At 46.3% G+C, this 17,690-nt stretch overlaps 1 protein-coding gene across 1 annotated transcript in view; it reads left to right on the top strand.

Moving 5' to 3' along the window:
- Positions 1-17,690, top strand: part of LOC138473430 (deleted in malignant brain tumors 1 protein-like) — a 650,575-nt gene that overhangs the window by 467,983 nt on the left and 164,902 nt on the right. Inside the window, exon 7 of the mRNA XM_069612089.1 lies at positions 1,677-1,897. Coding sequence (XP_069468190.1) covers positions 1,677-1,897 — 221 coding nt within the window. The remainder of the gene's footprint in view (positions 1-1,676; positions 1,898-17,690) is intronic.

Raw genomic sequence — 17,690 nt, forward strand, 5'->3', positions numbered from 1 at the left:
AATATATTTTTTGGCTGAACCAACTCTTCCTGAACACCCTGTAGTGCCTTGAGCACCTCAGTTAAGGGTGGAGGGGACTCCATATGGCTTAGGAGGCATAAGTGTTCCCACTTTGGGGGCTGGTGATTATGTCACACCCAAGGAGTATCTCGCAACTCTTTCCTGACCACAGAACCCAAATGCATTTGACCACTCCCTCCTTGGTTGGCACGGGCTCCTGATTAACATTCACAGGTACCCATGAGGCAGCCAATGGGGGAAGAGGGTTAGGGAGAAGTTGTGGATAGATAGGGTATCTTAGGATAACCGGAAAGAGAGTTAGGGTATCTTGAATGGGAAAGGTATGGGGAGTAAAGGGGAAACTCATACATGTCATGAAAAACACATTAATGTAACTAACTTCCTTAATCCATTCCATGAGTTACTTAACCTCCTGAACCTTTCTCCTACCAACAGTGAAACATCCTTCTTATTTAGGATATTGCTTCCTTCCTAGGACCTGTATCTCAAAACAGTAATTCCCTAAACAAGCGACTAATGTAAGTATACGGGGTGCTCAGGGTAATCTCCTGAACATCTATTGCACACAACATGAAACGGTACATAGAGCAAGAAATATAACTTGGCTCATTACATATATCAGCAGCACCCCAATCTGGCCTCCAGGGTACCCCCTTTCTCCGCTGCCTGGCAGAGATGTCTACCAATGGGTGCACTTGTGAACTGGGATGCGGTAGATCATGCCTGCTTATAGGATTTTGACAAGAGTAAGCAGCATCAAAACAACTCATAGCATCCCTTACAATTCAGGTCACATCTCAAACATTCATTTAACTGAATCTCCACTCTCCGTGGCTCACTGATTAGAGTTCATGAAGAGATTGCGTTATGTCGAATACATACGTGGCAGCAAACGAATGCACAGTTCTTCCACTCTCCTTAGCCTTCACTAATGAAAGTTTGTGACGATACAGCATCTCAGGCAGCAATGCAAATGGCATCACACAGAATTCACAGCCTCCCCTGAGACCTCCCTTCACCGGCCTGACATCCCACATACACTTAACTGAGGCTTGGGGTGGGTGGGCTGGACGGCACCTCCTCAGGCAATCCAGCTCCAGCGATGAGCGGCCGAGCCACAATCACTGTGTTGTGACCGGTGCCTCCATGAAGGACACGGAAGGGGCCTTGGCTCTTCAGAGCTCCAGCAGGAATGCTCCTCACTCCTCCTCACCACCGGGGGCCCAGATCCGTCAGCTCTCCGTCCTGTTCCCCTCTGGCCCGTGCCTGCATGCCAACAATCACCAACAAACAGCACATGCCGAGGAGGAGTTTAAATAGCAAGCGAAGGCGTGAGCAAGCGAGTATTAGCAAACCCTATGTCCTCATGGCAATTGTAGTTTCCTGGATCCTTTAGCCCACAAACAGGGCCGCCCAGCTCCCGATAAAGCCCCTTTTCCACACAAATCCTGACCCATTTCCGTGAAGTCAACTGGATTTTCCCAAGCTTTTGTGTCCAGAATACAGTGACAGATGTATAATATTTGCAGGTCCACCCCAATGCATCTCATGGCATCAGTATCTATACTGGTAGAGTTTTGGAGAGAGAGAAAATTATAAGTTGCAACTTCTCTGCCTTGATATCAATGTGGTTTCCGATCTCATTCTCTTCACAGATTGGTGGAGTCAAGCTGCTGTGACATTGATTTCATCGAAATCTATGATGGGCCACTATACACATCTCCTTTACTGGGAAGGATCTGTCAGAATTGCTCATATGTTTTCACATCTTCAGCAAACAGCCTGTCACTCTTGTTCTCAAGTGGCGATGATGGCATCACAGCATCCGGATTCCATGCCTTCTATTCCTCCCTTTCACCCAATGCCAACGAGACGGGTAAGTTCCATGGAGAAGGTTGAATCTTAAAAACGCAATGATCCATCAATGAACTGTCTATGCATTTGCCAAACCTGTAAACTCTAAAGTCCAAGGAACATATCTCCTCTTCTTTCCGAAGTGGTTAGAATCGTCCATAGGAATCACTTTTGAAGAAAATATAAGTTTTTAAGTTTTCCCTCTGCAAGTTTTCAAAAAATGGGATATTTCCTCATGTGCAGTCCATAAAGATCTCTTTTACCGGGACTCTGAACCGAGGTGTAACTGGATAATGTGTACCTTTCATCAATGAGAAACAGGATAACATTTGTGAAGGTCATGCCACAGTAGCAAAGGAAGCAGGACAAACTATATATATGAAGCTCACTGTAAAGTCCTGAAGCCAGATTGTTGGTCTCATTCCAGATCCTGTGAACTTCCTCTCACAGTTAAGTAAAGAGGAGTCTGTGGCGTTGGTTTCCCTTTATTATTTTTTTGGCGACAGAGGTATTTTCATTGCAGGCACCCACCGGAGGTCCAGGCTCTCTCGGCTGCTTGCGTCCACTCTTGAAGCTGAGCCTGCATATGGGTGTTTTGAATACAATAGTCGCCAGCAACATCTGTATCTGACACCTATTCAGTCATTGCTTTTTGGTCATGAGTGGGATATACATGGCCAGTCACTTGTCCCCCCCTCCCCATGACAAGTAGCGCATCTGATGATTTGTCACTCAACATTGCCATCTTTTGCTGGATACCAGTACTGTTCACAGAGCCCCTCTGCTGAAAAGGTGATGCCTAAATGGCCATTGCGCGCCATTAAAATTAGTGTGGTGCGCTCCCTTGCTGATGGAACATGCTTTTCACCTCTCAATAGTAGGTCAGATAATTGTGTTTGTATTTTTTATTTAGGAATTTAAATTACTTAGAGACATCCGCATAAAAAATACAACAGTGATAGAAAAGAATATGAATATCTGGATTTTAGTGGTACTGGACTGTAAAAAATGGAAACAAGCAGGGTGTCCATATGAGCCTTCCTAAACCCAATTATTCTTATGCAGCAGACACCAAAACCTTCTAGTAATCCTGATTATAGCTTATGGCAACAATAGTACCCGTCTAGGGAGGGCTGCATGCATGTCCCCTAAGCCAAACCTAGATATAAAGACACAGATAGCAGGGTGTGCAAATAAAATACTTTATTTAGTGTGTGTATTATATTTGGCGTGTATGTACTTACCGAGCCTGATCTATTCAGCCCATCGTGGGGCTCAATGGGATGTGAAGAAAAGAAAGAAAAAAAAGACCAAGCTCCCCTGCCGAGAACGTACTGAGCAGGGAACCAGACATTAAAAAAGAACAACTTTTAGAGATAACGGTTGGAAGAGAAGAGAGAGAGAGTGATAGGAGAAAAGAGGGAAGGAGAAGGAAGAGAGCGTGGAGTCAGGCCGAGAGTGTGGCATGAGCTGGCTCACCTACCTTGGGCCAAGGTACACATGGGGCCGTGGCAGTGTTGGTTCGCACAGGGTTCAGTTTTGAACGGACTTATCTTTGGAGGCCCCGAGCAGCTTGCATGGTGCTGCCCGGGGCAAAGAATCAAGAGTCGTCCAGTGTTGATCATGTGTATGGGGCGGCCCGAATTGGCTGACCCCCCTGTCAGCCCACCTCATGGCGGGTTATGCAGGCCTTGAAGAAAAGTCGGCCGAGGCCACGTATGCCAGGCAGCCCGGGAGGTGAAGGAGTAGTGGAAAGAGGCATAGTGGAACAGTGAAGCCAGCTCCACACAGCAGGGCAGAGCGGAGAAGGAAAGTTCTTGGCTACCCTGTCAAGCAGCCCAGGTGAAGAGAGAGGTGGGTGAAGTCCTACGCTACCCCGTCAAGCAGAACGGGTGAAGAAAGGTCCCGGGCAGCCACAGCAGAGCAGGCCGGGTGAGGATTGACTCCTCAAAATCCTGAAATGTCATGTCTCCCACTTCCATCTTTTCCACGATGTGACCACTTTATTCCCAGATACTTAGGTCAGGAAATAGCTAACTGTTCTTTGTGCCTTCTGTGAACAGAACCACTGGCTGATCCCACTTGATGCCTTTGCCTATAACCTTTTGGTGTTGCCACTTCTTGAACATGCAGGCTTCTGAAATCTCTTAATGTGGTATTTGGTATTTACCCGCCTGCGATTCTTTCTTGTCCTGTCTTGGGGTGCCTTAGTGTTCATTGAGATCATTGCGAAGGCCTATCCTGGTGATGGGCTTGCCAGCATGGGGAATCTTCTGTTTTCTTCTTGTCCTATGTTACAGAGAGGGTGGTGGCACCCAGCCCCCATGGACGTCCCAACCCCCATCATCCAGCCTAAAATATGAGATTCACCTAGCGTACATTGATTTTATTTTTGCCAGGGTTAGAAGTAAGTAATCACTATGTTGTATAAAGGAAAAGGAGGTGCATTCGAGCCTTGCACTACCTCCTCATTATGGTGCACCATCCTAGCTTTCCATGAGGGAGATCATGATGATGGCATTAGGAAAAGAACAAGAACAAACAAACGGGGCTCCAGGGTGTTGGTATGAGGAAAGGATGGTGGACTGGCTCGGATATTAGATGAGGCTACAGCCCTTTGGACTATAATGAGTTAACTGAAGGCAACAAAACCACAATTAACCGAGTGATCCTACCTCCAAGCTCTCTCTTCCTCCCATGCCCCCATCCATTGAACTTCACCTACTTTGCGCTCTACCTCTTAGAACCACTACCCTTCTCGTATCTTCTCACCCTCCACCCCCGACCATGGGTAACCCATGAGAACTGTGAATTCAAAAACACTATGCAGCTATACATTTGCTGCTGAATAAATTATGCACCCCACACTCCGTACAGCAAAGGCCCTCCTTGATCTCACCTCTAATGTATACTCTGCTAAATCAAACTAGTTTACCCACTTTCTTTCCACTCACCACTCTAACTCTCTGAAAATAGCTTTTACACTCCAGGACAGAGTGCCCCCTATCCTACAGCAATATCATCCTACCACAAACTAATATGCCTATCCTCTTAAATCCAGGACACCCTATTTAACTTTCTCTCCTTAACTCCTACATCGACTTCCTGCCCTCCCCACCCCCACCACCTCCTCCTGCAGTTGCTTCTCCGCCACACCTCACCTATTGAACGGTCTTCCATTCTCAACACAGCTAGCCCAATGTGACTGGATCCTTTAACCCCAAGCCACCAAAGTGCTTGCCCAAGTGATCTGCTCATATCTCCCATCACTCTTCAACCTCTCCCTAAGTGCTTAAGACTTTACTACATGATTCAAGTTAACTGCAGTACTACTCCTCCTGAGAGGTGCTCTGCTGACTCTAACTGTTCAGCCAACTCTTGGGCCGCTTCTCTCTTGCTCCGCTTCTCCTGAAACGGGTAGTCTTGAGTAGGATTACTTACTACCTTGAAACTAATGATCTCTACAACCCTATTTAATCCGGTTACCTCAGTCGTCTTTCCATTGAGACAGTTCTGACGCACGTCGTGACCTCCTCTTTACTTCGCACCTCTCCACGCTCTCCTACATCATCATTTTCCTGGGCCTATCTGCGTACTTTGATGGAGTTGACCACCCCCCTCTCCTGCAAACCCTCTCGAAATTTGGGGACACACTCTCACGACGGACTCCCATATTTCTGTCCTTTTCTTTGACTATTGGCAGCCCTGATTCTAAAATTCCCACAGTAGTCGTCCCGCAAAGCTTGGTCCTAGGCTCTCTGTTCTTCACCCTCTGTATGTTCTCTCTTGGAAAACGTATCTTCTCATTTGGGTTCTCCTACCACCTTCTGGTGGTTGACACCCACATGTTCCTCTCCTTTCCCCTCATTCTCCCATAACCTCTCACTTAGGATCACCCACTGCCTCGCTGCATTTCTCAATGGATGGTTCTTTGATGTCTTGTGCTCAACTCTTTTTAAAAAAAGTCATCAAGTCAATTGCTCATCATAACTCCCCCTCTCTATGTCTTGCACCTTCCACTGCACCTAGCACCAACTCCTTCCACCTCTCTTCAACATCTGAGAAGGTGTCTTACTCTGCATATGTCCCTTGTATAGGATATTCACCAGCCCCTACAACACCAGATCATTGGTCAACTGTTCTTTGTCTTATACGTCTGTTGTACAGAACCTGAATCAAGTCTGGACTGCCAAGCCTCTGCTTGAGACAAATGTCGTCACCAGTAAATATAAAATACCTACAGTCCTTGGAATTATTGGGGCATTGTAACATCATAGCATGCAACACATACCGGGTGTCGGGGCAACTGTTGGCTTACAGGGGACTACTGAGTGAATCAGTAAAACAAATGGCTAAAAAAGGGGGCTGGTGAGCAATTAATGAGACTGCTGACTATTTGGGGTTCTCATGAGTGATGGAGGAGACTACTGGATGACGGAGTGCACTAGATGCTCATGGAAGGGTTACTGTATAAAACAAGGAAGGCAAGTGGCTGGAAATAATGAAGAACTAGCTCTACCCAGCATACCATATGCCAATCTCTCTCTCTCTCTTTTTCTCTCTCTCTCTCTCTCTCTCTCTCTCTCTCTCTCTCTCTCTCTTTGTCTCTCTCTCTCTCTCTCTCTCTCTCTGTCTCTTCCTCTCTCACTCTAACCCTCTCGCTGTCTCAGGCTCACTCTCTCTGGATCTCCCTCTCTGTATCTCCCTCTCTGTCTCTCGCTATGCTCCCTGACTCTCTCTGTCTCACTCTATGGTTCTCATTCAGAGTCAGTAAAAAAGTGGCAGTAACGGTTTTACCGCCACTTATATAGCACTGCCGAATTCTGAGTCTCATACGTATAACTCTTTAGGAGCACCCGCTTCCTTCACAGAGGAGCATCTCCAGATGTGATAATACAGCACACAGTAATACTGAATGCAGTAATATGGCATTTCCCCATAGAGCCCTATGGACCTCCAAAATGGGGAATAAAGAAAGAGCCTGCATGACTTTGAGTCATGTGGCCACGTCTCCTTCCTGCACTCTTACCATGCGACAGAAACCAAAATTCAGTTTGGCAATATTATTTGAGGTGGCACCGCAACACTCTTGATGAGGCCCTCTGACTCTCTGACTCTGTCCCTTTCACTATGAACGAGAGTCGAATTGTCAAGAACTCATTTAATAGAGCCACCCCAGCTGTTGCTAACATCAGCGAGACCAGAGAAGCAACCCAGATATCTTGAAAGAGCGGGTCTGTTTTATGGTTAGTGTAGAATGAGTTAAACACCCGGGTTCAGTCCCCTGTACCTGACACTCTAGGCTCTATAATTAGTATTCATCCAAAAAGTAAATTGTCAGTATTTGACTGTTTTTCTTATATCACAGTATCAATCTCTGACAACATTGTAACAGCCCTGAGGAGTACCTTATTGGTTGAAACACGTGTAGGCTGCTGTCTTACATTAATTGAAGACACATTCAATAGATTATTTGAAGGGTTGCAATTGATTTTTGACCACATTTGACTTTTTTGGATGAAAACTAATTACAGAGCCAAGAGCGCCGGGAACAGGGTGTTAGGGAGAATTCTCATCTCTGGCTAATTTCCCTCACCTAGTGAGTCCCCTAGCAGCTTTGCTTGTGATTATGGACACCACTTCAGTAGCCCTCTCCTTTTTGTGTGTCACACAGCACCTTCAGTGCCATGGCACAGGGTTGTCTTTGAGACTTCCCTTGACTCCATTTCTGAGGCGACTACCATCCCCCAGAAAAGGGTAAAGATAACATTAACTTTACTTAGTTAATCTACCACAGATCCAGTACACCCCATCTTCCATGGAGTGCTGGAAAGCGTTAATTCGTATCCCTTTGTATCTGTACCTCCTAAGGCATTGTTTCACTCTTTTAACATTTAGACCTGGCTGGTGGCAGTGGTATCTACCCAAACTTTTCTACCGCAATTATATTAGATAAACGTGGTACTGTTCTTGGCTATTATATTAGCCTCCAACATAAACCCGTTTGACCGAATCGTCTTTCTTTTGGCTCCGGTTGGGTTTATTCGCCATTTCTTTTTGTTAAAGTCCTTCTTGTGTTTTACTTTGCGCTGCAAACTAGGTTCGCCTTCTTTGTTCACTGTCTTTTGGCGGGCTTCTGCTCAGAAGCCCTCCTCAAGGCGCCTGGGTGTCTAGGTGAGCTGAATGTGAGAGAGGGGTTTAGTCACCCCCTGCACAGGGTATCCTAGGAAACCCAAGTCATACTTTGTCATGATTGGCCAGGGTAGTTGTCCAGGCTGGGCAACCCACCTGCTGGGTGACTGACAGCCAAGCTGTGTGAACGGGTTTTTTTCGCATAAAAGGCAGGTCTCTTGGGCTAGAAGTCAGAGAGTCACCACTGGAACTACAAGGAACCGAAGAGAAGGGGAGAGAACAACGGCTGCTGCAACTACCCCATCCCGGTGAAGCCCTGCTGCAGCCCTGAGCTATCTTCCCTTAAACGACTTAAAGAAGATCCAGTCCGGAGTCTTCTTCCCTTGAGCTTGGTGGGGATAAACAGCTCATCTTCAACAGCCAGAGGATACTCTTCCCTGGTCAAAATTGCTGCACGCTGCTGTAGTGGTCCGGATAGCCACCTGAAGAGCCTCTCCTGTTTTTAAGGAGCACACCTTTTATTCCTCGTTGCTGCTGCCGGCTTCATCCCTGTGTGGTGCAGACCCCCTTCAGATGTCCTCCTTCACAACGAAGCTCAAGGAATCGTGGGTCTGCGGGAAACCAACAGGAAAAACTGCCAGGAACAACTACCAGGGCACCAGCTGCACCATTGGAACAAGGTACTGTGTTCTACTTGAGGAAACTGGGTGAATCCCTTTTCTTCATTTTCCAAGGCTTGCCCTTGTCTTCCCTCCTTCTTATAACTTTTGCTTCCGAACATTGACAATATCGAAGTACTTTTGGCTACGTTGAATCGTGAACTGTCTAACTGTGTGATCTTCGGCAACAGGCCCCGGTGTCTTTCGACCCTGGCTCCAGCCCTTTGACTTTTGAACTCCTGTCTCTGAGTGTTTCTTGATTCTGCCTGCCTAACCAAAATATTGCCTGTGATTTTTGCCCCCAACTCCCTCTGGGTATCTTAGGTGCTAAGTGTGTTTTGGCCCCGGTAGCATTTCATGTCACGGATACGCGCTTATTTAGTAGACCGAGCAGTCAAAAAGTGATCGCAATCGCATTCGCGGTAACGTGTTTTGTTCGTAACACCGTTTCATTCAAACACAGGGTGCTTACCTTGAGACTTACTGTACAAAGTGAATTGGTTAGTTGTAGTATATTTAACGTGTGGTTTTTATTTGAGTTTAATAGAAGTGCTGTATTTATAACGAATGATTTAAAAATAAATGTACTTATATTTTTTACCTGAAACCTTGAGTCAGTGTTTGCTTGAGTCACAGTAATTGTGGTCCCTTTGTGTAATCTCTGCTACTGCTCATATACTCTTGAGATAAGCCTGGTTGCTCCGCCACTGCTACCACTCTGACATAGTAGTACAGGCTTGTACCAAAGGTAAAACTTGTATTGCCACCTGTGGTCTTAATTGTGTGTAGTGGTCCCTAAGGGCACTGCATAGGATTCTGCCTAACACTGGTGAACAGCGGTGAGGATTTGTAAGTAGAGTGATTACACTTGGAGTGCTGCTATTGCTTGGGCTCAACTAACCACAAGGCTAACACCACTAATTCTATTTAACTAAGAAATCATGTCAAATATGGAAAACTACACTGAAGAGAGTCTTTTACTCTATACTGCTGAGGTTCTGAGAACCATGTGTAGGGATAAGAATATCTCTGGAAAAGGAAAGAAATCTGAACTGGTTGCAAAGTTAATGGGAAAAAGTCTGGAAAGTGGGTCAGTAGGACCTACCACTCCAGCAAATGTGGATTTTGATGTTTCCGATTCTGAGACTGTTAATTGTGAAGAAGTAGATGAGTCCTTGCTAGGAAACCCTGCAACTCCCTTGCCTGCTCAGAATGCACAACCTCTGTCCACAGGGTCCACCACAGGTCCACTTACTCCTGAATTTATTGCACTTGAGAAAATGAGACTTGAATTGGAAGTGAAACGTATTGATGCACAAACTGCCATGAAATATCAAGAGTTAAGGCTCAGAGAAATGGAGCTGAACCATGAACTAGAAATGAAGAAACTGTCTCTAGAAAATGCTTCTCTCCCAGAGTCTTCTAGGTCTTCTGGTCCTAAGAGACCCCGTATCCCAAAGGAAATGATTGGTATGTATGAGACTAAACTTATATTTTGGATTGGTTAGCAATGTTTGAGTACAATCATGGGATTCAAGGTATCTCAGGGAATCAGTTGATTCCTTGGCTTTTCTCTAGGCTTTCCCCTGTTGCAAGTGATGCTGTAATGGAGTTGGGGGAGGAGTATAAACAGGATTATGAGTGTGTGAAAAGACCCCTTCCCGGTAACTTTAGAGGTTTAGAACCCTCAAAAAGCATGATGGTACCACTTGGGCTAACTGGGTGTGTGAATGTTTGAAAAAGTTAGATGGTTGGGTTAACGGAAAGTGGACACTTAAGAAGGCTTGAGGAATCTTGTAATGTTGGAGTCTATTTTTGATGTCTGCTCTCCTGAGCTTAAACAGCATGTGGCTGATTCAAAGGAGATATATCCTAAGAAGCTAGCTAAGGCTGCTGACTTGTGGGTTACCAACAGGGCCACTCACAAGGATTCTGGGGCTACTCAGAAGAAGGATGAGGGGAAGCAGCCAAAGAAAGACAACAAAGAGAATTCCAATAATTCCAATCCAAAAGAGGGCCCCAAACATAACCAGGGTAAGCCACAAGGTAAACTGAATCAGGCTAGTGTACCACCTGGTTCCACACCAGATGGAGGCCAGGGCAAACCCCCATTCCAGAGAGCATTTGGGAAATGCTTTGTTTGTGGGTTGCCTGGCCATGTGAAAGGAGATCCCAAGTGTAAGGGTAAACCTTCAGTGATCAACACTGTCTCGTTAGCCTTCTCCCAGGTGGATGAAGTACCTATGACCAGTGGAAACGTTCAGCTACTAGCTGATGAGCCCATGAGAGTCTCGGCTAGTGTTTCTTTAGTGTCCTTGGGTCTTTGGGAACAACAGAACTTGGATGTCTATAACTTAATCCCAGATAATACTAAAGAGTATTATAAAGATAGTGTTCTTGTGAATGGTCAGGAAACACTTGCCATCAGAGACACTGGAGCCAGCAGAACTGTGGTTGTTTAATGTTTTTTTCAAAGTGGAGGATGTTGCTAAGGCACCCAAACACTTAACCAAGTCAGCTGGAGGCCCTGTGCAAATGGTTCCCCAGTTACCAGCTCTCATCCAGTGTAATGACATGAATGTCAGAATACCTGTAAGTGTGCAGAATAACGTAGCTGGGAGGGTCCTGTTGGGTATTGACCTTAAAACAATTGGAATTGTGTCCAGCACCCCCAGTCCCCCCAGCAGAAGGAAGCAGGAGCTCACAAGGTCTGCAAGGGAGAGGACCTTAAGAGGCTCTCCTGGGGACATGATAGAGGAAGCTATCACCCCAAGTGCACAGGACTTACTTACTGCCATTGCAGGGCAAGAAAAGACAAAGGGGAAACCTGAGTCTGCCAGCAAGAAAACAGCAAGCACTCCTGTGCCCGGAAGGACATCTCCGAGACTGTCCAAAGTCACACCTGTGACTCCCACACCAGCTGAGGCTGAGTGTGAGGTTCAACCCTGTATGGTCAAACTAGATACTGAGGCATCAGATCTAGAAGAGGATTTTACCTTGGTAGGAGATCATGACCCTTTTGACCATCCTGAGCTGCAGTCTTTACTGGCACAAGGTGGACCCAACAGAGAAGATTTCAGTAAGGGACAAAGAGAGTGTCCTACCTTGGAAGGTCTTCGCCAACAGACAGCTTCTCGGCTCAATGGGACTGAGCCTGGGAAGTATAGGTTGCACTGGGAAGATGGCCTCTTCTACAGTGAGCCAACTGAGTCAACCCCTGGAGACTTCAAAAAACTTGTAGTACCTCTAGTGAACGACTCCAGTTTCTGCAGTTAGCCCATGAGGTACCTTTGGCTGGTCACTTAAGTTTTAAGAAGACCAAAGAAAGGCTATCTCTGCACTTCTACTGGCCTAAGATGGGTACAGAAGTAGACAAATTCTGCAGAAGCTGCCACTCTTGCCAAACCTCTGGCAAGAGTGGATCCAAGAATGTGGCACCCTTAGTACCCCCCACGCCCAGTGGTGGGAGAGGCACTCCCTTCCTTTTGAGAGGGTTGGGATTGACATTGTTGGTCCTCTTGACCCTCCCACAACTTCAGGCAACAGGTTTATCCTGGTTGTAGTGGACCATGCCACTAGATTTCCTGAAGCCATACCCATGAGGACTGTTACGGCTCCGGCTGTGGCTAAGGCCCTACTTTTTACCAGAATAGGTTTTCCTAAGGAGGTGATATCCGACAGGGGATCAAATTCTATGTCCCACTACATGCTAACGATGTGGGAAACCTGTGGAGTCACCTACAAGTTCTCAACTGCCTACCACCCCAAACCAATGGACTGGTAGAGAGGTTTAACAGAACTATGAAGAGCATGATAGGTGCTGTAGAAGAACCCCTTAGAAGAAAGTGGGACCTTGTACTGCCATGCCTTCTCTTTGCATATAGAGAAGTCCCTCAGGAGGGAGTAGGATTCAGTCCCTTCAAACTTCTCTATGGCCATGCAGTCAGAGGTCCATTGGCCCTGATTAAGGAGGGGTTGGAGAGTGCTCCTTCCCCAAAGCCAGTCAGAGTGACTGGCTATGTGATAGGTCTCCGGAGGAGAAAGTCACACATGATGGCAGAGGCAAGTGATAACTTGAGGGCAGGTCCAGCTCTGGTCAAACATTGGCATGACCAGAAGGCTAACATGGTTGAGTTTACTCAAGACCAGTTTGTTCTTGTTATGGTCCCCACAAGGCACAGGGCCTTGCAGGACAAATGGATAGGACCCTTCAAGGTTGTGGGTAAACTTGGAGAGGTGAACTATCTGGTGGACTTAGGCAATCCTAAGGAGGCTCCCAGAGTTTTTCACACCAACCGTTTAAAGGCTTATGTCTCTAGATCTGACATAGGAGCTTTGCTTCTAGCTTCAGCTCAGGAGGAGGAGGAGAGTGAACCTCTGCCTGACCTCCTCAGAGGCTTACCTTTAGATGAGCAAGTGGAAGGAGTTAATCTCTCTTCCAGTCTCACATCTGACCAACAGGATGAGTGCAAGTTACTGTTGAATCAGTTTGCCTCCCTGTTCTCACTTTCACCAGGCTTGACCCCTTGGGGCCAACATGACATACACACTGGTGACTGTTTGCCTGTCAAAAGCAGCGGGTACAGAATGTCAGACAATATCAGATCCCACATAAGGAATGAGGTCAACAAGATGCTTGAACTCGGGGTAAGAGAACCCTCTACTAGCCCATGGTCTAGCCCAGTTGTGCTTGTACCAAAGGCAGGATCCAAGGAGTTGAGATTCTGCATGGACTATAGAGCTCTAAATGCAGTCACCACGACTGATGCCCATCCTTTGCCTAGGACAGATGAGCTGGTGGACAAACTTGGTGCAGCCAAGTACCTCAGCACATTTGACCTAATGTCAAGCTATTGGGAAATAGGCCTGACAGACCATGCCAAGGAGGAAACTGCATTCTCCACACCAGCTGGCCTCTAACAATTCAAGGTAATGCCTTTTGGATTAAAGAATGCTCCTGCTACATTTCAGAGAATGGTCAATCAAGTTCCGAATGGCATGGGGGACATCTGCATGGCATACTTAGATGACATTGCAGTGTTCAGCCCTACATGGAAAGAACATGTTGAACACCTAGATTATGTATTGCAGGCTCTTGAACAGGCCCATCTGACCATCAAGGCAAGCAAATGTCAAATTGGTCAGAGTTCAGTGGTCTACCATGGACATGAGGTAGGAGGAGGTGAAATAAAGCCATTGACTAGCAAAGTACAAGCTGTACAAAACGGGGCCACCCCTACTACTCAAACCCAAGTGAGAGCCTTCCTAGGTCTCAATGGGTATTATAGGAACTTCATAGAGAACTATGGGACCATAGCTTCTCCCTTGAATGTCATCTCCTCTCCCAAATTTCCTAAAAAGGTCATGTGGAATGAGGAGTGCAATCAAGCCTTTGAAGGTCTAAAGAAAGCCCTTTGTCAAGCTCCGGTCCTAAGAGCTCCTGACTATCACCAACCATTCATTGTACAAACTGATGCTTCTAATGTAGGTATAGGTGCAGTCCTTAGTCAACTGGATGAGAAAGTTCGGGAACACCCCATTTGTTTCATCAGCAGGAAGTTAAAGGATCCTGAGACAAGGTGGGCAGCAACAGAAAGAGAATGCTTTGCTATTGTATGGGCACTGAAGATGTTTAGACCATACTTGTATGGATCTATCTTCACCATTCAGACTGGCCACCAACCCTTGAAATGGCTAATGCAAATGAAAGGGGAAAAACCCAAAATTACTCAGATGGTCAATCTGTCTACAAGGATTTGATTTTTCCATTGAGCACAGAGCAGGAAGTCACCACCAAAATGCTGATGGTCTCTCTAGGATGTTTGTAACCGACTAGAGGTATGAGGTCCATCCAGGAGTGGATTAAATCCTTCTGTCCCTTAGTAGTGGGGGGAGGGAGTGTTAGGGAGAATTCTCATCTATGGCTGATTTCCCTAAGCTAGTAAGTCCCCCAGCAGCGTTGCTGGACTTCTGAAATGAATTTTTTTCCACTTGGTAAGAGTTAGAGCTTTGCGCGACTCTTACCTATGTTTTGCTATGTGTTTCTACCTGTTTTTGTGATTATGGACTCTGAAGTACACCACTTCAGTAGCCCTCTCCTTTTTGTGTGTCACACAGCATCTTCAGTGCCGTGGCACAGTGTTGTCTTTGAGACTTCCCTCGACTCCATTTCTGAGGCGACTACCTTCCCCCAGAAAAGAGTAAAGTTACCATTAACTTTACTTAGTCAATCTACCACAGATCCAGTACACCTCATCTTCCATGGAGTGCTGGAGAGGGTTAATTTGTATCCCTTTGTATCTGTACCTCCTAGAGAATTGTTTTGCTCTTTTAACATTTAGACTTGGTTGGTGGCAGTGGTATCCACCCTATCTTTTGTACCGCGATTATATTAGATAAACGTGGTACTGTTCTTGGCTATTATATTAGCCTTGAACATAAAACGCTTGACCAAATGGTCTTTCTTTTGGCTCCGGTTGGGTTTATTCACCATTTCTTTTTGTTAAAGTCCTTCTTGTATTTTACTTTGCGCGGCAAACTAGGTGTGCCTTCTTTGTTCACTGTTTTTTGGCGGGCTTCTGCTCAGAAGCCCTCCTCAAGGCACCTGGGTGTCTAGGTGAGCTGAATGTGAGGGAGGGGTGTAGTCACCCCCTGCACAGGGTATCCTAGGAAACCCAAGTTGCACTTTGTCATGATTGGCCAGGGTAGTTGTCCGGGTTGGACAACCCCCCTGCTGGGTGATTGACAGCCAGGCTGTGTGAATGGGGTTTTTTCGCATAAAAGGCAGGTCTCTTGGGCTAGAAGTCAGAGAGTCACCACTGGAACTACAAGGAACCAAAGAGAAGTGGAGAGAACGACGGCTGCTGCAACTACCCCGTCCTGGTGAAGCCCTGCTGCAGTCCTGAGCTATCTTCCCTTCAACGATTTAGAGAAGATCCAGTCCGGAGTCTTCTTCCCTTATGCTTGGTGGGGATAACCAGCTCATCTTCTACAGCCAGAGGATCCTCTTCCTTGGTCAAAATCGCTGCACGCTGCTGTAGTCGTCCGGATAGCCACCTGAAGAGCCTCTCCTGTTTTTAAGGAGCGCACCTTTTATTTCTCGTCGCTGCTGCCTGCTTCATCGCTGTGTGGTGCAGACCCCCTTCAGATGTCCTCCTTCACAACGAAGCTCCAGGAATCGTGGGTCTGCGGGAAACCAACAGGAACAACTGCCAGGGCACCAGCTGCACCATTGGAACAAGGTACTGTGTTCTACTTGAGGAAACTGGGTGAATCCCTTTTCTTCATTTTCCAAGGCTTGCCCTTGTCTTCCCTCCTTCTTATAACTTTTCCTTCCGAACATTGACAATATCGAAGTACTTTTGGCTACGTTGAATCGTGAACTGTCTGACTGTGTGATCTTCGGCAACAGGCCCCGGTGTCTTTCGACCCTGGCTCCGGCCCTTTGACTTTTTAACTCCTGTCTCTGAGTGTTTCTTGATTCTGCCTGCCTAACCAAAATATTGCCTGTGATTTTTGCCCCCAACTCCTTCTGGGTATCTTAGGTGCTAAGTGTGTTTTTGCCCCGGTAGCATTTCATGTCACGGATACGCGCTTATTTAGTAGACCGAACAGTCAAAAAGTGATCGCAATCGTATTTGCGGTAACGTGTTTTGTTCATAACACCGGTTCATTCAAACACAGGGTACTTACCTTCAGACTTACTGTACAAAGTGAATTGGTTAGTTGTAGTATATTTAACGTGTGGTTTTTATTTGAGTTTAATAGAAGTGTTGTGTTTATAAAGAATGGTTTAAAAATAAATGTACTTATATTTTTTACCTGAAACCTTGAGTCAGTGCTTGCTTGAGTCACAGTATGCCTGTAACCATTGCTATCCTTTAGCGCCCAATTATCTCCGGGTCAGTTGCGCAATATAAATAAATAAACAAACAAACAAACAGTAATTGTGGTCCCTTTGTTTAATCTCTGCTACTGCTCATATTCTCTTGAGATAAGCCTGGCTGCTCCGCCACTGCTACCACTCTGACATAGTAGTACAGGCTTGTACCAAAGGTAAAACTTGTATTGCCACCTGTGGTCTTAATTGTGTGTAGTGGTCCCTAAGGGCACTGCACAGGATTATGCCTAACACAGGGCACTGAACCGGATGTATTTATGGCTTCTCTCTAGTGACGCTAGGCCAAGGTCACCAACAGTCCTTGTCTGTGCAGCCCTCGTCCAAACTATTGGTTGACAGCTTAGCCTCAACCATGGAATGGCCCCTTTTTATTTTTCGTATTGTAGAATGAGAGCAGCAGTGACAAAGCATCCCTCGAGGTGGTGCGAGCCTGGTATTTGGAGACACGCATTGTCATCATGTATGTCATGCTGGAATGTGGCAATCACACTGAGGGCACATTGGCCATATGGGGGAGGTTTTGGGAACATGGGTGTGCTCTGCAGGAGGTGCCAGGGTTCTGGCAGACCTTGTAAAGGACCACCGAAACAAGACTGCAGGCTCTAAAACTGTGTTGGATATTTCCAATGTTTTTGTCAATTATTTCTGTGCAATCTGATCTCTACTATTAAAAGTATTAAGGGCATTTAAACCCACCCTAACTTCTAGCTTATTCACACACTTGGTGGGTGCCAGCCAATCAGCTTGCCCAAAACATTGGATTTTCCTTTCAATCTGAGTAAGTTCAGCACTATTTTCACCTACGGCACTGCTGCTTCCACAGCTTAATTCCCCATGCGCTGGTCTCCTCTTTACCTGCACCCTCAAACTGAGGTATGCCTCATCTTTCCTCTTCAGCTACGATCATGTGCACAGGACATTTAAATATGAGAGTCTCTGCTCAGAGCCCCGACTCCATTTTCATGGCAGACATCTTTTTGTTGTTTTCACTGATTTGATGGCCTTAGGAACTTGGGGCTTTGCCCCGAGAAGCTAATAGCAGTAATTGTGGTGACGATGCAGAAGGCAGAGGCAACAATGGGCGAGGGACAAGGTTAACCTGGGCTGTAGCCCTGGAAACAGAT

Source organism: Ambystoma mexicanum, chromosome 8, assembly GCF_040938575.1.
Source record: "Ambystoma mexicanum isolate Mex_15411 chromosome 8, UKY_AmexF1_1, whole genome shotgun sequence".
NCBI lineage: Eukaryota > Metazoa > Chordata > Amphibia > Caudata > Ambystomatidae > Ambystoma > Ambystoma mexicanum.